The sequence below is a fragment of the Cupressus sempervirens genome, chromosome 7 (assembly GCF_028749045.1).
Source record: "Cupressus sempervirens isolate cs-2001-9-10 chromosome 7, ASM2874904v1, whole genome shotgun sequence".
In the NCBI taxonomy this organism is placed as follows: domain Eukaryota; kingdom Viridiplantae; phylum Streptophyta; class Pinopsida; order Cupressales; family Cupressaceae; genus Cupressus; species Cupressus sempervirens.
The window spans coordinates 362,851,240-362,873,293 of NC_143124.1; the positions used below are offsets into that span (position 1 = coordinate 362,851,240).

The following is a 22,054-nucleotide window of genomic DNA, read 5'->3' on the forward strand; positions in this document are numbered from 1 at the left end:
ATTCATCACATCTTGAAAAGGCTACCTTCAGAGTATGCTTCCTTTGTTTCAAGTTATAATAATCACAGGTTGACCATGGGAAGTGCTTTCCAGAATCCTATATTTGATGCTTTTGTAGAAATGTTGATTGTTGAACAATCTCACTTGATAGATTTGGGACTTCTCACGACGTCAAAGACCAAAGCATTGGTGGCTAGTGATGAGCACCAATCAAGTCAAGAAGGAAGAAGTTCTAACAAGAAGAAGAAGAAGCAGTGGAAGGAAAAATCACAATCTGAGACACAACAATCCTCCTCACAGCAAGGCAATTCTTCTTCCAACAAGAAGGGAAGTAATGAAAAGGACAAATTTTTTTGTGCATATTGCAAAAAGTCGAATCATGATGAGCATCATTGCAAGACTAAAAGAATCGATGAGTTGGAAAACCTACTCAAGAAGAACAAAATTCAAGTACTAGGTACTTCCAAGGATTCAACTCCAACCTCTTCAAAGGGAAAAGGGCAAGCACTTATAGCAAATACAAGTTCTTCAAAATGGATTCTTGACTCAGGTACCTCCTATCATATGGGTTCTTCAAAGGGAGATGTTTCTTCATTGAAGCAGTCATAGGTACCACTCATCTTTGTGGGAGATGACACCAAAATGGAAGTTGAAGGAAAAGGACATGTGGAGATGAAAAATGGGGAATTCAAAGATGTTCTCTATGTTCCTAACCTTAGCTCTAATCTCCTCTCAATTTACTAAATCACTCACCTTGGAGATGGCAACAAAGTTGAGTTCCTTTGAGATTCAGTAATGGTGCAAAGTCTAAATGATGATTTATTGGTTGCAGTGGGGAAAGTCAATCATGACAAGAGGCTTTATTCCTTCTCCCACTTTGTGCCTACATCTCTTTCACATGCCTTGTTAACTCAATCTAATTCAAAAATCAAACTATGGCATGAGCGGTTCGGTCATCTTGCCTTCATCTATCTTCAATAACTTTTCTCAAAACACATGGTCAAAGGTCTAACTAACATCAACTTTTCTAAGGGTGAGTGTTCATCATGTTCAATGGATATGCATCTCGAGGAGAAGTATGATAAAGGGAAGTCTTCAAGAGCACTAATTGTTCTTCAGTTGGTTCACATGGTTTAAGCAGGTCATTTTGCAGTGACCTCAGTCAGCCAAGGCTGCTACATCCTTACTTTTGTTGATGACTTTTCTCGCTTCACATGGGTCTACTTCCTTCATCATAAGAATGAAGTGGTTGATAAGCTTCAAGCCTTCAAGAGTCATGTTAAATAGAAATCAAGGAAAGCCATCAAGGTTCTTCAGATGTACAATGAAAGTAGATATGTGGACAGAAGACTTAAAGACTTTTGCAAACTTGATGGAATTGATCTTCAAAATCCAGCAACATTCAGTCTGCACAAGATAGATGTTGCAACATTGAGGATTAGAACTCTTAATTCGATGGCAAGTTGCATGATTAAAGCCAAGTCTCTTGATCCTACATTAGAAGTTGAAGCCATTAGTAGTGCCACTGACATACTTAATAGGTCTCCTCATAATGCCTTAGATGGGAAGACTCCTTTTGAGGCATGGTGTGACAATAAACCATTTGTGAGTCACTTCAGAGTCTTCAATTGTCCAGCATGGGCAAACCTATCTTCCAGAGGATACAAGGCACTAGCAACTAGGCCTTGTACTTTCATTGGGTACAAAGATGGTGCTAAGGCATATAGACTAATGAATCTTGAGACACATGAGATCTTTGTGGAGAAGGATGTTCATTTTGAGGAAAGTTCACCCAGCTTATCCTCTAATCCTCTCTGCACTTCATATACTGTGGAAACTGATAGTGACACTACCGATAGTGCTTCAACAGATTCAAACACGTGGGGTTCTATCGATAGTTGCAGCGAGGGGTCAAATCATAGTCCACATGCATATACTGCCACAATGATAGGTCCAACACAGTACGGTGCACTTTGTCTTCCAGCTCCAACAATAGATGATGACTACATGGCAGACATTTCAGGTTTGTTCATGGAGTCACACACTGCAGATTTGGGAGATAGCCTTGATGATTTACATCTTCTCTTTGATGAAGATGATCCTTCTATAGTTGTTGCGAGGGCTCACTCTAACCCTCATGTCCATTCTCTACATGATCGATCTTCACAAGTTGGCATGATTATGGATCCTTATGTACAATAGTTGTCTGAGGTCTCTTTATCAGTTGAGGAGACAGATGGTTCATTGAGACATGTTCTATAGACATCCTTACTAGATCTGCATTCATTCTTTTTAGCATTGTTGGAAGGGACGACCATCAGTATCAACACAAGGACCTTTGCCATTGTTTCTTCCAAAGAGGAGGAACATCATTTTGCACTCATGGACCAACTTCTTCCTTGGAGCAGCAATCACTGGTCGACATTCTTCATTGGGGGAGGACTACCTTGTCTCTCTTCCTCTTCTTTCTTATGTGGGGGACTTTTTCCTCTTATGAGGTTTTGTTCTTCTCATTCTTCACTATTGTATATACTTGATGTATGTTGTAATGGGGGGGTCTTGATTACTCCATGCATCTTGCTTTTTATCTTTGTTTTTGGGGGAGGGTTTTTCCCATGAGGTTTTCCCTCTTTCTCCACTTTATGAGAGATTGCATTTTCATTATGTACATGGGTACCTAACATGGCCTAGTAGCCAGGACCCATTATGCTTTTCATCCTAGTTTTCATAAGCTTAAGGGCGTTCCCCTAAGTTGCACTTAAGGGGGGGTGTTGGTGTAAATACGTATTTACTATTTACACTTTACTTAAGTTTACTTAGGTTAATGCATTATTTTATTATATTGCATTATTTTATTATTTATTTTGTGAGACACTTAGGAGTTTGTGTACCTTTATGAGTTGTCATTTTGACAACATAGAAGTACGCACCTCTAATTCAACACATTGTGTCTACAACACTAGAGTTTGCATCATTCACTAAGTTGTCATGTAGACAACACAATTATTCACACTCCCTTTTTAGCACATGTTGTCTACAACATAAATTTGTGTGTTTCACCCTTGTAGGCTTATCCTCTCATCATCGCACTTACTTCCGTGCTTAATGGAGGATACCCCATATCTAATGGACATGTGCCTGGTTGTATGACTTATCATGCTGTTGATTCCTAGGCATTCTAGATGCATCTCAAAGGCTTTTATATACAAGCACTCCTAGTGTACTTTCATTCGCATTGAATCGAATACATGTCGATACTCTAATCATACTCTTTCCGGTCTATTGTTGTGCTTATGTTTGAGTTCTTTGTTCTTGGGTGAATTTTTCCCTAAGGCAAATTCTTACAATTGCCTCACCAGTTGATCATCATACCCCACAACAAAACATAGCTCCACAAATTGGGGTGTTTAGAACTCTTGTCATAGATGTATTTTTGTTGTAACTCTATAAAAATAACACGAAATGTTGGAGGTAGATAGTTATAGTGAAATTTTTCCTAAACTTTGAATTTTTTGTGGTGGTTCTAGATGGTCTTTCGTCTCTTTTTTTCCCTCGTAACAGGGGGTAAAAGCACGAGTAGGCATACATTGACACTTCATCTTTAAAGAGTTCTTCTCACTTAAGTAGTTTCTTACAATTTTGGCACTAATAAATTTTAATTAAATGCAATACTTGAACTTCCATGTCAAAGATTGTAGTTTTTTGTTGAACATTAGGGGCATCGCTTGTGTTCACAAATCTCATCCTCTACACCATATAATTCACATGGTTCTAACCACAAATGAAGGTTTAGGCCTCAACCTCATTATTTGTGTGTTCATTGAGTTGTGGAAGCTACTCTAATCAGTTACCATTATTATCTCTTAGGAAACATCCAACACCAAAAATTCTACTATATACTCATGACATACATCAAAGTTTGATCCAATCATAAGGAGACGACAACCATTGAACACCTAGTCTCATGTTTAGACCATCAACCCTACCAAGTCCATAAATAAAGGGTTAAAAAAAAATTGTTAAAAAAAATAAAATAAAATTGTTTTCTCTAACAAACTGAAATTCATAATAGATCATAGCATTGATAGAAAAAATGTTTACAAAGTCAAATTGATAAACTATCAAACTAATCTATCAGCTTTAGAAATGTCAGAGTTGCAAAAACATAATGAAATTTCATAAAATTAGATTATATCAAACATTGAAAAATCAAACCCAAAAACTTATTAAAATGAAGAAACAATAATAATATCCCTTAAACTCAATATTAAAGAAACCATTAAAATATTCTTCTTTGTTTTCCCCAAATTCTAACCTTGGGATGACCAGAAGAGAAACTTTGGAGAAACTTTGAAGACAAAGTTAAAACTTCATTAATGGTGTCTTCTCCATGAGTAGATTTCTAAAGGCAAATTCACATGCTCAATATTGCAATGGGTCCCAGCCCACGAGAAATTGATTTTCAGTTCATCAAAAAGCACGAACAAAGTGGGAAGCCATCCCCACTCCAATTAAACAACTCACAAGAAAAGTCAAAGTATTTCGAAAAGGAGAAAGAAAAACTGTCCGTAGGGCATTAAAAGCTAAAATATAATGCCTGAATCATAGTGATAACACGTGTCAGCATATAATACACTTTACTGATAACCAATCGCGGGAAAATGGTGGGTCCCATTGTTCGGTGTCAATGCAGACTGAGAGCGACAAAAATGGCCACGTCGGATAGACCTGCCATTGATGGGACCCACTGCAATTGAATTTGAATTTCTAGGAGGTCGATCATGTGGGTCGTTTTAAATTTTTTGATTCGTATCGCCTGTATAACGATTGTAACAGAGAAAAGGAATATAAATAACTTGCAGCATATTTTTCTGTTGAAGGTTAAAAAGGAAGAAAAGAGAAAAGGCAACAGAAGCTATCATGAATCGAGTTCTGATTACACTGTTTTGGTCTTGTACAGATATTTCTTTGAAAGTTGTTAATTTTACAGCCTACGGTGGTATAGAAAATGTATACTATACAGGCAGCAGCCTTGTCCATGTCCCCCAAGTTTGAATGCTTTTGAAGAGTGGAGTGATTGAATGAATTATGGGTCGTTTTAATTTATCTGGATCTGGGAAAGTAGATAACTGATGAGTGAAGTAGAATCTTTCTGTGGTTCCTTGGTATGGTGGATTGAATTATGATGGTGTTATGAGCTGGGTATTTTGATTGGAAAAGTTTGGATTTGGGGATTTTCTCTTCTTTCTTTTTGGGAGGTTGAGAATGGGATCCTGTGCATCAGTGAATAGGAGGGTTGACGAGGAGCGAGACTCTTCCTGTATGCCTAAGCTGAGATGGAGGAAGAGGCATCTGGAGGCTCTGAATTATTATCCTGCAGATGACGAGGATCGAGATTTTTCAAAGAGGATGTTTTCTAATGGAGCCAGCAAGGTTGCTTGTGTTTTCACTCAGCAAGGGCGGAAGGGCGTTAACCAGGATGCCATGGTGGTTTGGGAGGTGGGTTGCTTTTCGGATTTCTTTTGTTCTTTCAAATCTTCTATTTTCAATTTTGGAGGGAGAATTCTTTCAGGGAATTGGGGGCTAGAATGATAAGACTACTGTATCATCTTAGGTTTTTTCGTCGATGCAGCTCAAATCCAGTCGCTATCTAGTGCCCCTCCTAATCATAAATTCGCCTATAGGTAACAATTAACATGCTTATGCATCCGCGTGTCTTCAATTTTGGAGGGAGAATTTGCAAGGAATTGGGGATTAGAATGATAGACTACTGGATCATCTTAGGTTTTTTCATCAATGCAGCTTAAATCCACTCGCAATATAGTGCCCCGCCTGAATCTAATTGTCGATTTGCCCCCAGACACTATTTATCATGTTTATGCATCCATGTGTTTTCTACGAGTATCAGGGAATTCGTCTGACCAGCATTTGGATTACCTGTACAACCTGATGTTCACTCTCATAATATTGCAGTGTACCTGGACTGCTGGGTACGCAGGGAAATGGGATTTGGGTTTTATACGAGAGACACCTTTTGCATTGGTTGAATGACTCATGAAAGCACTGGGAATGATGTTTATCAGCAAGTTTATCCTTGACATGTCTGAAATGATATGGGAATGATTTAGATTGCGGGAAAGGTCGAATTTTTTAGGAGAATTCGGGGATGAATACTTATCTTGAATTGACGTTTCTGTCTATGTTGTTGGTGTGTTGCTTTTTTTATGTTAGCTCTAAGATCAATTTCCAAAAGATTATTTATGAACTGTTATAATCAATTAAGCTCTTTCACTTTATCATCTTGCTGATTGAGATTTGGGAATTCTGATTATGAGATCGCCTGACTTTCATATGGGTGTGAACTAATATTTGGAAAATGCCAACCGAGTTAAGGATCTGGCAGATGAGTTCATTATATGAATTGGGCTTTCAGCCCTAACTGTTGGTGATTCTTGTTGATACTTGTACTAGGGTTAAGTCATTTGTCCACTCTTACTATCAGCAGGGAACTTAATCTGCAGTATCCTAGTGATTGCGATTTCCAGTTATGAGCTTGATGACCTTTTACATGAGCTTTAAATTAGTTTTTGGAGAAATAACAATTGATTTGTAGCATTTGGCTGATGAATGCATATCATGAATTGGATTTTCAGTCTCATTATTGATGTGATACATTTGTTGATGTTGGTCCTAAATAAATTTCCATTAAGGTCATTTGTGCGTTTTTACCATCAAGAGGGGTTTTCCTATTTAGTATCCATCTTGTAGATTGGAATTTGTGGTTATCGTGGATGTTAATCAGTTTTTGGAAAAAGTCCAATTTTTGAGAGCATTTATTGATAAATGTATATTGTGAATTGGGGTTGCTTATTGTTGTTGTGTTTTTGTGTTGATGTTGTTCTGCGGTAAATTTCTAAGCAGATAATTTATGAACCTTTACTATCAATAGGGAACTTTCTCTTCACTATCGTATTCATTGGGACTTATACTATATAGTTAAGAGTTTGATCACCTTTAGAGAGGCCTGTTTAAAGTATCCTATTGTTTGTGGTTTCAGATTATGAACTGGAGCATCTTTAGGGAGAGAACTGAAGGTAGATGAATGCTTAATGACTACTTGAGGGGAACACGCAATCTTAAGGTTAAATGCACAAATGACTTTATACTCTAATTGTCATGAGATCAATTGCAGATCACATTTCTGCCTAAAGTAACGAATGGTCTAGTTCCTTAATAAATTTGGGTTCATGGTTACTGGGTTACTTTTATTTTAAAAGCTCCAATGTCAAATTACATTGTAATAAGAGGCTGGAAGTTAGTCTCCATGTACATGCCCATCCAATCCATGCAGCTGTTTTATAACCCCTATCAGGATTAAGTAGTGATCACACAGTCAATTCCTAATACGACATTAATAACTAATTACAACTGTCGGAAATATCATGGTTTGTTTAGTTGTCTCGTGATGCATATGCTCAAAACCCAAAATGGCTAATCACCTGCTTATGCCACGGATGGTGCCAGTTCTTAAGTATGCTAGAAAGAAAATGTCAAGTTTTTATTTGGGGTGGGGTGGGGGAAATAGTCTTATGGTATAGCAGGTTTTTGACCAGCTACAACATTTTCTAAGTATACCTTAACACCTCAAATTAAATTTTCTGGTGAAATGACAGATGAGCTGAAATTCCAAGCAGAAATAATAATTTTCATTTAAGTGGGACAAATCTACAATTCAGTGTTTTTCCCCCTAAAATTTCTCAAGTCAATGCTGCTATCAATTTTCTGATGGTTTTTCTAGTGAAAAGCGGGGACTTGCACTGCCCCCTCAGATCTCAAAGTACCCATCCCCAGGACGTCCTCGCATGGGGTTCTTGGAGTGACCGAGTAGCTCCACCATTTTGCAACCTCGTCGCCGCTGGGATGGGTACTTGAAGCTTTATTTGCATTTTGATTTTTGAATGTTACTATTGGCCCATTGGGTATGTACTATGCTACTAAGTTGATTGTTCAATGGTTCTGGTTTGTGTTGCAATTTTGCTATGTTCAAGTATTTCGATTTGGTATGTTATAATGAAATTTCATTCCATAACAAGCATTTCAAGTTCTATATACCCCACCCACCATTGTTCTCCTGCCGTACCAAAATTGAGGTCCTTTGCCCCCTTGTCCCAGCATCCTGATGTACCCGAGTGCCAGTGTTACACTGCTGTTTCCTAAAATCTCTCAAGTCAATGATAAAAGCATTCAGCCCACCGTAACCCTCAGTAATTGCCTTCCTAAACAGTCACAGCTCTATGCTTGAAGGCAATGATATTGTTTTTCTACAGTTTTCTAAACTGAACAGAATCTGGGGCAAAGCATTCATAATTTTAACCTCCTTTATGGTAACCCCTGCCATAGGTATGATATTTACACAAGCGTGACAATCGGCAAGTTCCTTCTCACATAGTACGAGCGTCCTAGTTTGTGTTATAAATCTATTAAAAAGTAATTTTCCAATATTTTAAAAATGATTCTCATCTCTGATTTAGTTCTGAATTTATGAATCGTACATATGCTGGTTTCATCAATTAGCAAGTCTCTTACAAAGAGCTCTTGGAAAGTCATTTTAAGCCCCATATCAGAAATGGTGGCAAAGGCAGTTACGATATCATACCTCATAATTTTTGCAGACAAACATGCAATAATCAACTCAGAGTAGATACCCACAACAATAATTTATATCTTCCTTGATTGAAATAATGCATTTTATGTACTTCAACTGTCTTCAGCTGTGTTGTCTGGACTCTAAACAACTTGGTTCGAAGTTCAAAAAATGCTTTCTGAATTTTCATGTATTTGAGAGATTCGCATTTATTTGTTTTGTTTCCATTCTGAACTAGGCTATTGATATTTTGATTTTCCTTTTGTCCTCCACAGGATTTTCTTTCAGATAATACCATCTTCTGTGGGATCTTTGATGGCCATGGTCCTTATGGTCATCTTGTTGCTCGTAGGGTTAGGGATTCACTGCCAATGAAGCTGCAATCCTCTTGGCAATCTTTCAAGGATAAAGCAAATGAAAATAATGGTTCGGATAGATACAATAACAGAAAGAAGGCAAAAAATGCTCCTGATGATGTGGATGGAGAGATTAATTCACAAAAAGAATCAACACTTTTTTCTGCTTGGAAAGAAACATATCTGAAAGCATATAAAGTAATGGACAAAGAATTGAGGTCTAATTCAACTGTAGACTGCTTTTGCAGTGGAAGCACTGCTGTTTCTGTTATTAAGCAGGTAATGCATTTTTAGTTCATGTAAAACTAAAAGTCACTGGCTATGGATGTAGAGGTTCTCTGCTACTGGAACTTACTACTTTGTTCTGTTCAAAATGTAATAAGGTATAGAAGTTTCTTTATGATATGAAACTCTACTGAGTGTTTACTTTCTGAATACTCCAAGCTATCACATTTTATGGCAACTGATGCATTGATCAACAAACAAATACAGTTATAGATGCAGGCTTATAAGTGAATTTCACTTGGAAGTGTAATCTGGAGATAGATTAAAACATATCTGAAATAAATATTCCTTATTAGTGAAGATTTAATGTTTGTAAGACAGTCGTTCATTAGTGCTGAATAATTTCAGTAATGTGGTTAGTGTTTAGTGCATCTATTTTACTGTTCATTTTTTTGAGCATTGTTATTTGTTTCGGATCTCAGGGACAATACCTCTTTATTGGGAACATTGGAGATTCTCGTGCTGTTCTTGGAACAAAAGCAGCTGATGATTCTATTGTTGCTACTCAACTGACTGTTGATCTGAAGCCTAACTTGCCAAGTAGGTCTTTAAAACCCAAATCCTGTTGCTGGTATAAGGAGTGCAATGTGTGAAGAACTGCAATAGAGTTTTCATCCGTATGTGTTTTTTTTGTTTGCAGCCTCTAAGATTTGATTTCTTACTGAGAAATAAAACTCTGGAATTGCATGCATTGGCAGGGGAAGCAGAACGAATCAAACAATGTAGGGGCCGGGTGTTTGCTTTGCAAGACGAACCTGAAGTGCACAGAGTATGGTTACCATATGATGATGCCCCAGGTTTAGCAATGGCAAGGGCATTTGGTGATTTCTGTTTGAAAGAATATGGTGTGATTGCCATTCCTGAAGTTTCTTATAGGCTGCTCACAGAGAGGGACCAATTTGTTGTGCTTGCTTCGGATGGGGTAAGTTATATGGATAGAACTGTGTGCAATCTTTCTTCGTCTTTTCACTGTCAGATATGCATTATGTTCGCACTATCATAATTTAGAAGGATAGTTTGTTGGATGTAGGAGCTAGGCACTTTAGTTTGATTTCTACCTTATTGATGGTTCATTCTTTTCTCTAAACAATCATGGTATGCCTACATTCATTGTGGATTGCTTTACAGTTCATAACTCATGGTTTTCTTTGTAAATAGTTCTGATTTCACATGTTTACAACTTTAAAATTGTCTCTATCCCTATATTCCATTAATTTGAGTCCCTATTTGTCGCATGCTTACTGTTTCTTTTGATAGTAATGAATTCCATCTCTTACTACTAGCGATGCATGTGAACAGATCCTCAATTTCAGCTTTAAGCATCCTTTTCCCTAGACTATCCTATGATGCAAATATCTTAAAAGTGCACTAGATTCTCCACAAATGTCTTCACTTTGGAGGATTTTACACTTGTTGACTTTGCAAAGTTGAGAGTTTCATCATAAAAAATTTAAAAAAAACTCTCAAACATTTGTAACTTTATTAGCCTTAGGTCGAGTGTGATGTCTTACCTGTAGGGAAAAATTATGCAGACCTATTCTTCCAAGATAGCAAGTACTAACTCATGTTTGATGATGGAGGAAATGACCTGATTACAGCCATCTTTGCATGCAACAAAATCCTGCTTTCTTTTGATGTCATGGCATTATATGACATAAGTGAAAAATAATCGTGCTACTCAATTAGTGATCTTTCCTCATAATTTGAGCATATGCTTGAATGTGGATGCTGCCCAATTCCATGATTGCTCAAGGACAGGCTTAAATCAAATGATATATATTTCCACTTTCTAGCATTCCTTCATACCATTGAAGTGACAGGCTTTACTAAATAGGAAAAAAAATCTGCTATAGAGGAAAAGATTGAGTTATCTTGATAATGCCCTTCAAAACCTTGAAAGGTAATCCTTTGCTTGCTATCCAGTTGGAGATTTTTATGTATTATATTTGGATTCATAAATAACATTAAAAGTTTTAGATACCACCAAAATTTGGCACCGGCTACGGTGCAACTTATTTGCACCGAGCCTGCCATGCCGTATTTTGCTTGCAGCTGACTCCGTGATGACACAGCTGCCGTAGCTTTTAACCAAAAGTTTTAAAAATATATAATAAAAATGAGATGCAACATCTTAGAAGAATAATTTTGGCAAAGAAAAAATTCACTCTTAAATAATTTTTTTAATAGAATTTTGTTATATAACATTAATAAATATTATAATATCGTTTTTTCATTATAGAATTTTGTTATATAATATTAAAAAATATTATAATGTTTTTAATGCAAAAAATATAGATCTACTTTCATAAAGAAAATTATAAAATATTGATAATATCATATTTTATTGAATAGTTAAATTGATATGTAAAAATTTATTTAGTTGTAAAAATAGATTAAAGTGATATGAAAAAACTAATTTGTTAATTTTAGTTTAAATTTATTTATGTAACTTTTATTTCTCAATAAATTATTTTTATCTAATATTTAAAAATCTTTCTAAAAAATTAATGTTAATATCTATTTTAAATAAATTAAATATTAGATTGGTAAATTTTTCACTTTATTTATATTTTATAATTTTTTCATTTCCAACAAAATAAAATTCAAACAATAAAATAATAAAATATATAACTTTATCATAGTTATTTTTTTCCTTATATAGTTAAATATTTTGTAAACTTACAAAATCTCACATAATTTAAATGTGTGATTTTAATTATTTTCTAATAATACAAATCATGCTAATAAATATTGTTTTCCTTAGTTATACATATCATATCATATTATTTTAAAATTCTCATTAAGAATTTGTTATAAATATTTTATAATATAAAATATTAAAAGCAATTATTAAATTATAAAAACAAAATTAAATCTTAAAGTTATATCCAACTTTAAAATATATATGTTTAGAATTTAAATTATCGTGGTCAACTTGAAGTTCTACGATCATTTGATCATCAACCTATCTTATGGCCGGGGACACTCTTAATATTCTTTATGATCTTACAATCACCAGTTTATTGTAACATCAGGCTCCCTTTAAAGTTTTTTTACGATCTTACAATCAACGCGATGATATGACAAACCTTTGTCTTCATACTCTCAGAAGACCTCTGTAGTTGCACCTATGACCTTACAACAACCATATACCATAAGATCGCAACACCCTTTCATGACTTGAAGAAAATGGGGGTCCACCAAATTGACCATGTCAGAGGTTTGGCCAATGAAATCCCCACCATATGCCAGCTCAATTTAACTCATCACCTTGTCACATTGGGCACCGGCTCCAAGCCTGCCATGCCGTATTTAAATGTCGTATTTTGTTGTATTTTGCTTGCAGCTGACTCCGTTATGACACAGCTGCCGTAACTTTTAACCAAAAGTTTTAAAAATATATAATAAAAATGAGATGCAACATCTTAGAAGAATAATTTTGGCAAGGAAAAAAATCACTCTTAAATAATTTTTTTAATAGAATTTTGTTATATAACATTAATAAATATTATAATATCGTTTTTTCATTATAGAATTTTTTTATATAATATTAAAAAATATTATAATGTTTTTTAGTGCAAAAAATAATTTATAATTTTCTTTATGAAAGTACTTATAACATTTTCTTTTTGCAATAAAAAACATTATAATATTTTTTAATATTATATAACAAAATTCTATAATGAAAAAATGATATTATAATATTTATTAATGTCATATAACAAAATTCTATTAAAAAAATTATTTAAGAGTGAATTTTTTCCTTGCCAAAATTATTCTACTAAGATGCTGCATCTCATTTTTATTATATAATTTTTTAAAACTTTTGGTTAAAATTTACGGTAGCTGTGTCAAAACGGAGTCAGCCAGCAAAATACGGCATGGCAGGCTCAGTGCAAATAAGTTGCACCGTAGCCGGTGCCCCAAAATTTCTAACCCAAGAGGCCACACAAATTCCATGGTCAGTGTCAACACCAGGCTCAAATTCCTACTCCTTAATGGCTGTCCAATATAGGCTTCAACATCAGTATTTCCCTATTCAAGTGTTGGAGCCCTGAGGAACTAGCATTGTTCATTTTCTTTGTGGGTGTGGTGACATAAAACTCAAGGACCCCTTTGTAACATTTATAGAGGAAATGCCCTTGTTGGGCATACTAATGCCTCAAGGTTTAGTATCCATTGTTTGTTATTGTTGTACTTTCGCTGCCATGAAAAGCGTGTTTCCTTAACACTTATTTTCTTCCATTATCATTCAAGTCATTGCATTCAGAATATTTTGGAGTGTTGTGAAGTGAATAGTTTCTTGTAAATTTACATGGTCATTTTAAGGAAACTTATTTGAGTTGAAAAGGGTTTTGCTTAAATTATGAATCCTTATTGATTTAGTAGTATCAATAATCTTGATCAAGTTGTGGTACATGATAGTGATACTTTTTTTGACATGTCATCTTCACCAATGGATTCAATTCCCCTTGTAGAAAATGTAGACATATTAAAGAGCTCTTAACTCCAATTTTGTAGTTCAATGCTAATAAACTTTGTTCTAACTATTATGTAGCATTTCCAAAACACAATAGACTTGGGATAAAGCTAGAAGAGGGCGAAAGTATTATTCAAAACAAAGAGAAATACAAAGAAAGAACAACCAACTATCTAGCAAAGAAGAGAGCACTAGACAACTTTATCTTTTTCCACTAACTGATAATTAAGACAATTCCAAAGACAATTGTCCCTTATCCACAACATTCTAACTTTGCATTTGATTAGAAGCTCATTTGGCTAGACAATCTGTTATTGCATTTCGCTCCTTAGAATTGTGAGTAAAAGTAACAAATTCCAAAGAGCCACACAACCTGAGAATTTGTCTAATAACCAAAGCTAGGTGCCAATTAACATCATCTAACCAATGCTCATTTAATATAGTTAACCACTTGAGAATCAAACTCACAAATAATCCTTTTCCAACTTAGAATACGACATCACTCCACAACATGCAAAATAGCAAGAGCCTCCATGTAACTATTCGTACGAGTGCCCTTATAAATGGAAGAAATCAATTAAAATGCCCCACAGTATCGTGCCCCACTCCACTAATACCAACATGACTAGGATTCCCCCAAGAAAAGCCACTAGTGTGAATTTTTGGAACTACTTGAGTGTTGATCCACCGACCCTCTTCATTTATCTCTTGCAAAGGATGTCTACATCAATTCCTCATGACCTGCTTGCCACTCCTCATCCTAAGAGAAGGAGCATCTCTGTGAAGAGGAAGGTTAAACAGATTGCAGATGTCAACATCTCCACAATCCACACCTCCAACAAAGTCGCACTTTTCCAAGACAATCTCATAAAGGGGATGTATAGTTTTCCACTACAAGTATTGAACAACCATCTTTGCATCACGAAAAATCCTACAATTCCTCTCCAACCAAATATTCTAGATTGTGAAAGTCGATCCAGGAAACCAAGCAACCTGAAGAAAATAAGTGTTTATTGGACGCTTATCCCAATGGGCCCAAAACTCAACCAAAGAGTAGGACCAAGGAAGCCTCGCTTACACAAATTATCCAAAGTAGGATGGTGACTTTGAACTATGAGCCACATGAAAATGTTGTGTTTGGGCCAAGAAAATTTGTTACATGCCTATTTTGTCTAGAAAAGACATTTCTTTCTCTTACATTCTTCCATATTATTGTACTATTAATATTCTTTGATAAATTGATCATAGGTTACATAGAGTACCATTTATAAATATATGATAGCATGCATTCAATCTTGTAGATCAAACATTTAACTTTTACATTTAGCATATTGTAATTTATAATTCTAGAATGCCACTTCTTGTTCTTGATTCTCTCTAGTAATATTGTCATTAATATTTTACTAAAAAAGATAGAACATTTTGCTCTATTGCTTGTTCGTGGTGATTATGGTTGACAATGGGTAGGTCTCTTATCACATTGTTGATAGTCCATTGCTGGAGGATGTATCAACTAGAGTAGTGCTTGACCCAAACATTAAGTGCTTTGGAGAGGAAGTTACACTCCTAGATTCTCTGGTCAATAGTGTGGTCGCTTCTTAGGATGGAGCCCTGGTGGGAAATTTTTTCTCCCTTCGGGTCCTCCATAAAAGTGGTTCAAAAATGGGTGGCCAAATAATGGAAGTTAAGGGGGTAGTGCAACCCCAAGTGCTTTACTTAGAGGACTTTTTCTCTTCCAGTTCACCTTAGAGGATCTACGGGAGAATCTTGTTGGCAAATGAGCATTTGGCAGACACTATCTATCCATGTGCAAATGGAAACCAAATTTTGACCTAGAGGCAGACTTAAACAAAGCAATCCATGCCTAGGTTTGTTTGTTTGGGCTACCCTTGGAGCTATGGGACAAACATATCTTCAATGGATTGAAGATACCTTTGGTCAATACATATCAATGAATGGGGTGTCGAAAATAAAATCCAAATTAATTTTTGCCTATTTTTTGTTAAAGTTGTGGTTAACAAAATTCTCCTCAACTTTATTGTTTTTCAGTTAAATCTTGGTAAAATCACCTTAGCTCTTATTTTTGAAAACACCACAATATATTGCCAAAAATGTTATAATCAAATACAACCCATTAGTGGGGGACTTACCAAGAAGTTGGTTGGAAACCCAAAAATATAGAGTTCCAATCCTAGATCTGAGGTTTTAGAATCCACGTCAGAGTTGAAAAGAACACATCCATTGGCTTTATACAATTTGGGCATCATGATGGAAGACCTTGGTTCTTTTGTCTTTAGATCTCATGGGATGAAGAATGATGAGAACTGATGGCAAAAAGGAGGAACTTTCTCAAGTCTTGGACTATTTTCCTAGTGCAAAACATTTTGAAGTGGGTATCAAGGAGTTGGAAGAACCACAACCCTATCTTGGACACGAGGATCTGGACTCACCAGCTCCTTGATCTTTAGAACAAAAAATCAGATATCATGCGCCTTTAAGGAACCTAAACATCTTGATGCTAGATTCTAATAGAAGATGACCTTTGTCTTCAAGGAACTTGGACATCCTAATGCAAGATTCTTATAGTCTAGGACCACAAACAAATATACACCTAAACTTGGAATGGTGACCCAATAATGAGAGATGGTAGAACTACAAAAGAAACATTACGGGTAATGGGGATGTGCCTAAGACTATCCATCTTCTTGTTGCAGATGCTTGTGACAAAGGTTTTGTTTGCAAACCAACCTAGCATAATGGTGGTGCTATGGGGACCCTCAACACCATGGAGGCCAATTGGTTACACAATAGGGATGAGAAAATAATACAAGTGACGAAAACAAGGAGCATGACGGAAGGGACCCGTATTAGGGAGAGAGGTCGCTATTTGATGAATCTTCAAACCATAAGGAATTTGCTAGAGGCTCTGATAGGGATGAATGAATTGCCCCTGAGATAATCAACATGAACAAGGAATGAAAATCCTTTCGTGGAATATAGGTCAGAATAACCTTCATAAGCAACATGATTTGAAGGGTTGCATCGAAGACAATAAAATAAATATTTTGCTTATGCAGGCTTACACTTTTAATGGCATAGCCAACAATATGTAGTTTGATAGTGATTATGTTATTTGTGATGCTAGTGGAGCCTGTAGAGGAATTGTCACTATGTAGGACCCTAGTAGGATTAAAGGTAGAATAATGGCTTCAAAAACAAATTACTTAATCGTCAACCTTGACTTTGGTGCCAAGACTTGGACCTTGGTCAATTTGTATGCCCCAAATTCCCATTCTAGTAGGCAAAAGGTAGGGAAATTTTAATACTCCATTCTTCCCCTCTTAAAATAAAGGGTGGCACAAATGAATACACTAACATGTCTGATTTAGCTAGCTTCATGAATGTTACTGCTCTTCTTGATATTGACCTTGCTAGTCATGCCTTCACTTAGTTGAATAACAAAAAATGGATGTCTCATTCAAGTTAGATTGGACAGGGTTATAATTTATGTGAATTGCAATATGGGTACCAACAGATCACTAAGGATCTCCCAAGGACAATTTCTAACTACAACCCTTTGCTTATTTAAATACAAAATTATGTGGACTTCACATCGTAATGTCAAGAAGTGTGTGGAGACTTGGAGGAATACACCCACAAGGGAGGGTACTGTAATGCTTTCACCTTGTTGAATAACAAAAAAATGGATGTCTCATTCAAGTTAGATTGGACAGGGTTATAATTTATGTGTATTGGAATATGAGTACCAACATATCTCTAAGGATCTCCCAAGGACAATTTCTAACCACAACCCTTTTCTTATCTAGATATAAAATTATGTGGACTTCACATCCTAATTTAAAGAAGTGTGTGGAGACTTGGTGGAATACATCCACACAGGAGGGTACTATAATGTTCAAAATTACCCAAAAGTTGGACTTTATAAGAAGGAATGTCAAATGGCAAGATAGACATTGAGCTTAGCTTCAAGGAAATCTAGGATAGAATGGCATTGGTAGGTGACTTGACAGAGACATATAGAGAGGAGGAAGATCTACAAAGTAGATGTAAAACAATCCTCAATAGAGAAGAAATATATTGGAAATATAGGTCACAAATACAATAACTAAAAGGTGAAAGAAACACACGTTTCTTCTACAAATCAACAAGCAAAGAGGTCAAAACTTGAGCTTCAGAGGGAGCAGCTAGAGGATCTGCTTCATTTGATTTTTGAGGATCTTGGTCATATTGATCCTGAGGGACTAGATCATGTCAAGATGGCTTCTCAAGTGATCAAGAAATTGTAGCAGAGGACTAATTATTCATGGGGTCCTATATGTATAGGCTAAATAACCTTTATGCAAACACCTAGGGATTCTTGATAGATGGATACTTGGTATTTCATCACTACATTGGAAATGTGGTGCAAAGGAATGCTTATTAGTTGAAGTACATTAGCACTAATGATCAAATGGTTGATATTCTCACCAAGCCTCTTGCCAAAGTGAAGTTTGTGCATTTTTTCGAGATAAGTGTGGGATTGTGGAGAATGAAGCTCTAGCTGAGAGGGATACTCAACATCAATGATACATTGAGATATATCTTTCACCCTTTACAGGTAGGCATGGTGGTTATGAATTCTTCGTTGGGATAAGTTTGAGGTGCATGCCCTCATTGTCCACTCTTTGCGAGTAGGTATGGTGGAACCACCCTTTGTGAGTAGGCAAGGTGGTAATGTATTCTTCTCTCCAAGAAGTTTGAGGTGCTAGCATTCATTGTCCACCCTTAGCAAGTAGGGTACGATGGAAGCACCCTTTACGAGTAGGCAAGGTGGTAATGGAATCTTCTTTGGGAGAAGTTTGAGGTGTAAACTCTTCTCAACCCTTTCCAAGTAGGATTGATGAAGCTACTCTCTACGAGTACGTATGATGGATGTCATGGAAGAAATTCCATGATTGTGCTTATTCACCCTCTAGGAATAGCCATGGTGAACATCATGATAATATCACGTTGAATGAATATGTGATGAGCATTTTACTCATTTGCTTTTCAATTCATGGGAGTAGCCATGATGGACATTATAACTTTGAGGTTATCCTAAAGGATTCATCCCAACCCAAGAGGGAGTATTAATTTTATTGTAACTATGGTCGGATTCCTTCATGTCAACGACATAGTTAACATAAATGTTGCAGTTATAATGATTATTATAATTTATAATATAATAATTAATATATTATATTGGGGGCACAAACTTTTGAAGGGTGCGTCCCTTTGGGATTCAAATTTGATTGGTATAAAAGAAGATTAATCATCCTTTGTTGAATATAGAAAAATGGAAAATATATGATTCGATTATGAAACAGATGCAGTGCTTGAGGGAGATAGTTGTGGATTGTTTATGGTTGGGAGGGCAAACCATTGCCTTTGGTAAACAAGAATGCAAATTCAACAATAAGTTCATGCCCATGGCGTAAAGAAATTAAGTGTAGAAAATTCTAGAGAAGGGCAAAATGCATAACATAAATTTACATGGAAAAATCCAGTAAAAATATACTTGTAAAAAACCATGGGCAAGTATCTCTAAAAATTGTTTCTTAGGAACTTTCATAGTTACAACAATGTTCAAAACATATGAACAATCATGAGTTCGAGTTGCATACAACAATCGGGTTGCAAAGTCCTTATTACAAACAATTATGTGTACAACACTTGTCAAAATCAATATTTTTTTTGTTCTTGGAGGGTATCCCCACGATTCAAGCCCAACAGATTCCCTTTATGGGGCAAGCTTGAGGCAAGACTAATCCCTTCGGCCAACGGGATAACCAAAACTCCCCTTAAGTGTCTTTGATGGGGTAATGACGAGCCAGGAAGTCAAACCCAAGACCATGGTAAACTACCCAAAACCTCAGACCAACTCACCTAACTTGTGGGGGTGTCAAAATCACTATTTTTGGTAAATCACCAAATGACTTACTATTCATAGTAAGTAGACTCGTACAAACTATAAGCATCTATGATGACTCAACCCCGTTTGATTACTTCACGTTCCAACACATAGTTCATAGGTTTAGAAAAAAATAACATAGAAAGTATCAATAATCGTGTCCTAAATCCTACAATAACAACAAATATACGAGACACCTCAGCAAAAATAAACCATTATTTGGACTCAACAACCATAATGATCAAGGCAATAATCACAAAATCAAGATGGAAGTTGATAGATAATAAGGATAAATATTGCAAAAACGTGTCCCAAAAATCTAGACTCTAAAAAGCTTAGCAAAATGCTCTTCAATGACTCCTAACCTTCAAAGTCCAAAATTTGGAGAACACTGCGAAAAGTAGAAAACTAATTAAAAAGGGGCTTAAGAGGCAAGTTGGTGATGGCAAGTCTATTAGCTTTGGGATGTTGTTTGTATTGGTGAGAACCTTTAGGTATTATTACCAATTTTAGTACTCTAATTAATATTGTTGATGCTCACTTCGACACCTGGGTTTGTGATTTCATCACACCTAGGAGGTCATGGAAGGACATCTCAACCTGATGTGAAAACTTGTCCAAATTTATTGGGAAAGGCCAAAGTTTTGCAGGAGGCACTGAACAAAGTTAAGATTCCTCTTTCTAACAAAGAGGACAAATGTTTTTGGAGTATGGATTTGATTAGAAACTTCTCTATTAAATTTATGCACTTCATGCTCCTCAAAAAGACTAACCCCCCTTCATCGGCCTTGGGAGTATGGAACCCACATCTTGTTCCCAAAGTTAAGCCCATAATTCACAATAAGATACTCAACACATTTTAATCAAAAAAGGGTTTCTAACTCCCAAATTGATGCATTGTGTGTGAGCAAGAAGAAAAGTTTGTTGCCCATATTTTCACTCAATGTGAATTCATTTGGGAATTATGGAGCACAATACTTAGCAAATTGGAAATCACTTGGGTGATGAATAATATACCCCAAATATTTTTCATAGAAGGGAGAGGGCATTGTAGGAACCCCTAGATCAAACAATTAAGGAAACAAATCCGTCTTCATATGGCATTGTGCATATGGAAGAAGAGAAACAACAAAATCTTCAGAGAATCTGAAAATTCTGTAGATTCAGTTTGTAATCCATTCTATAAGTTGCTTTTGGATAATGTAGCCATCTTTCAGGGCTTTAGCCATTTCCCCTTGATTAATTATGAAAATGGAGTTGCTAAAAATTGGGATCTCCCATAGAATTATGCCATGTTTGATAACTCTAAGAGGATAGCAAGGAAAGGGACAAAGTGGGCACCCCCCCAATAGGAGATGGTTTAAGCTCAACTTTGATGGCTCTACTACGGGACCAAAAGCTATTGCAAGTGGAATCATAAGAACCAATCCTTGGCCTTTGTTGGTAATCTTGATGATCTTACCAACAATCTAGCTAAAGGCATGACTCTGTTGTTCGGGGTTAAATTTGCCTTGTCAATTGGCATTAAAGCCCTAAACATTGAAGGGAATACCAAATTCATAAGAAATGTTTTTTGAGGTTCAACCAATTGTTGTCGGTCTTCGATAGCTATCCTTCATGATATCTATATGCACATCCTTGGCCTTGAACTTTTTTAGATTAGGCATGTATATAGAGAAGCGAACAACGCTATTGATGCTTAGGCGACATTGGGCCTGGAAACCGATAGGCTTAAATGTTGGAGAAATGAGGAAAACATCCCCACTCAAATTAGGAAAATCATTTAGAATGAGAGAAACAAAATGAGAGTAGAAGTGTAAGACCAACTATACATGTCAGTTATATCAAGGAAAATGGCTGGTGTCAATTTCAAAACAATGGTACAGTCATGGTTATTATTCCATGTAGATCAAATAAAGGCTATTATAGCATTTTTTATTGTGAAAGGCTTAAGGCAATAATAAGTAGCAATTTGGTTGAGTCAGAAAGTCAAAGGACTTGCTCCAATTCAAAGAAGGTATGTCCATGCATATCTTCATGTACTGGCATTCACAATATAATTTCAATGAGGAAAAGGTGCCCATAAGCCATTTCAAATGGCTTTGGGCAAGCATAATGCTAAAAGTCATGCAGAGGCAATTAGGGCAAGTCTACATGTGAAATTATAAGACATTTGGGGTTGTCTGACAGTGGAGAAAGAAATAAATTCTTTGTTAGACTTGCATATAGCGACAAGAAAGATATCAACATCATATTGGGGGTGAACCGTGACATCGACACAAGATAGATGGACCTCAATATGCGGGTGCCATGTCTATGCAAATGCAATGCTAACAAGG

At 36.0% G+C, this 22,054-nt stretch overlaps 1 protein-coding gene across 1 annotated transcript in view; it reads left to right on the plus strand.

The window, feature by feature from the left end:
* The first annotated feature begins 4,804 nt into the window (after positions 1-4,804).
* The window catches only part of LOC149546993 (putative protein phosphatase 2C 52), a 36,659-nt gene continuing 19,409 nt past the window's right edge, over positions 4,805-22,054 (plus strand). The window contains exons 1-4 of the mRNA XM_089791461.1: positions 4,805-5,499; positions 8,920-9,279; positions 9,708-9,825; positions 9,984-10,207. Coding sequence (XP_089647587.1) covers positions 5,266-5,499; positions 8,920-9,279; positions 9,708-9,825; positions 9,984-10,207 — 936 coding nt within the window. The 5' untranslated portion in view covers positions 4,805-5,265. The remainder of the gene's footprint in view (positions 5,500-8,919; positions 9,280-9,707; positions 9,826-9,983; positions 10,208-22,054) is intronic.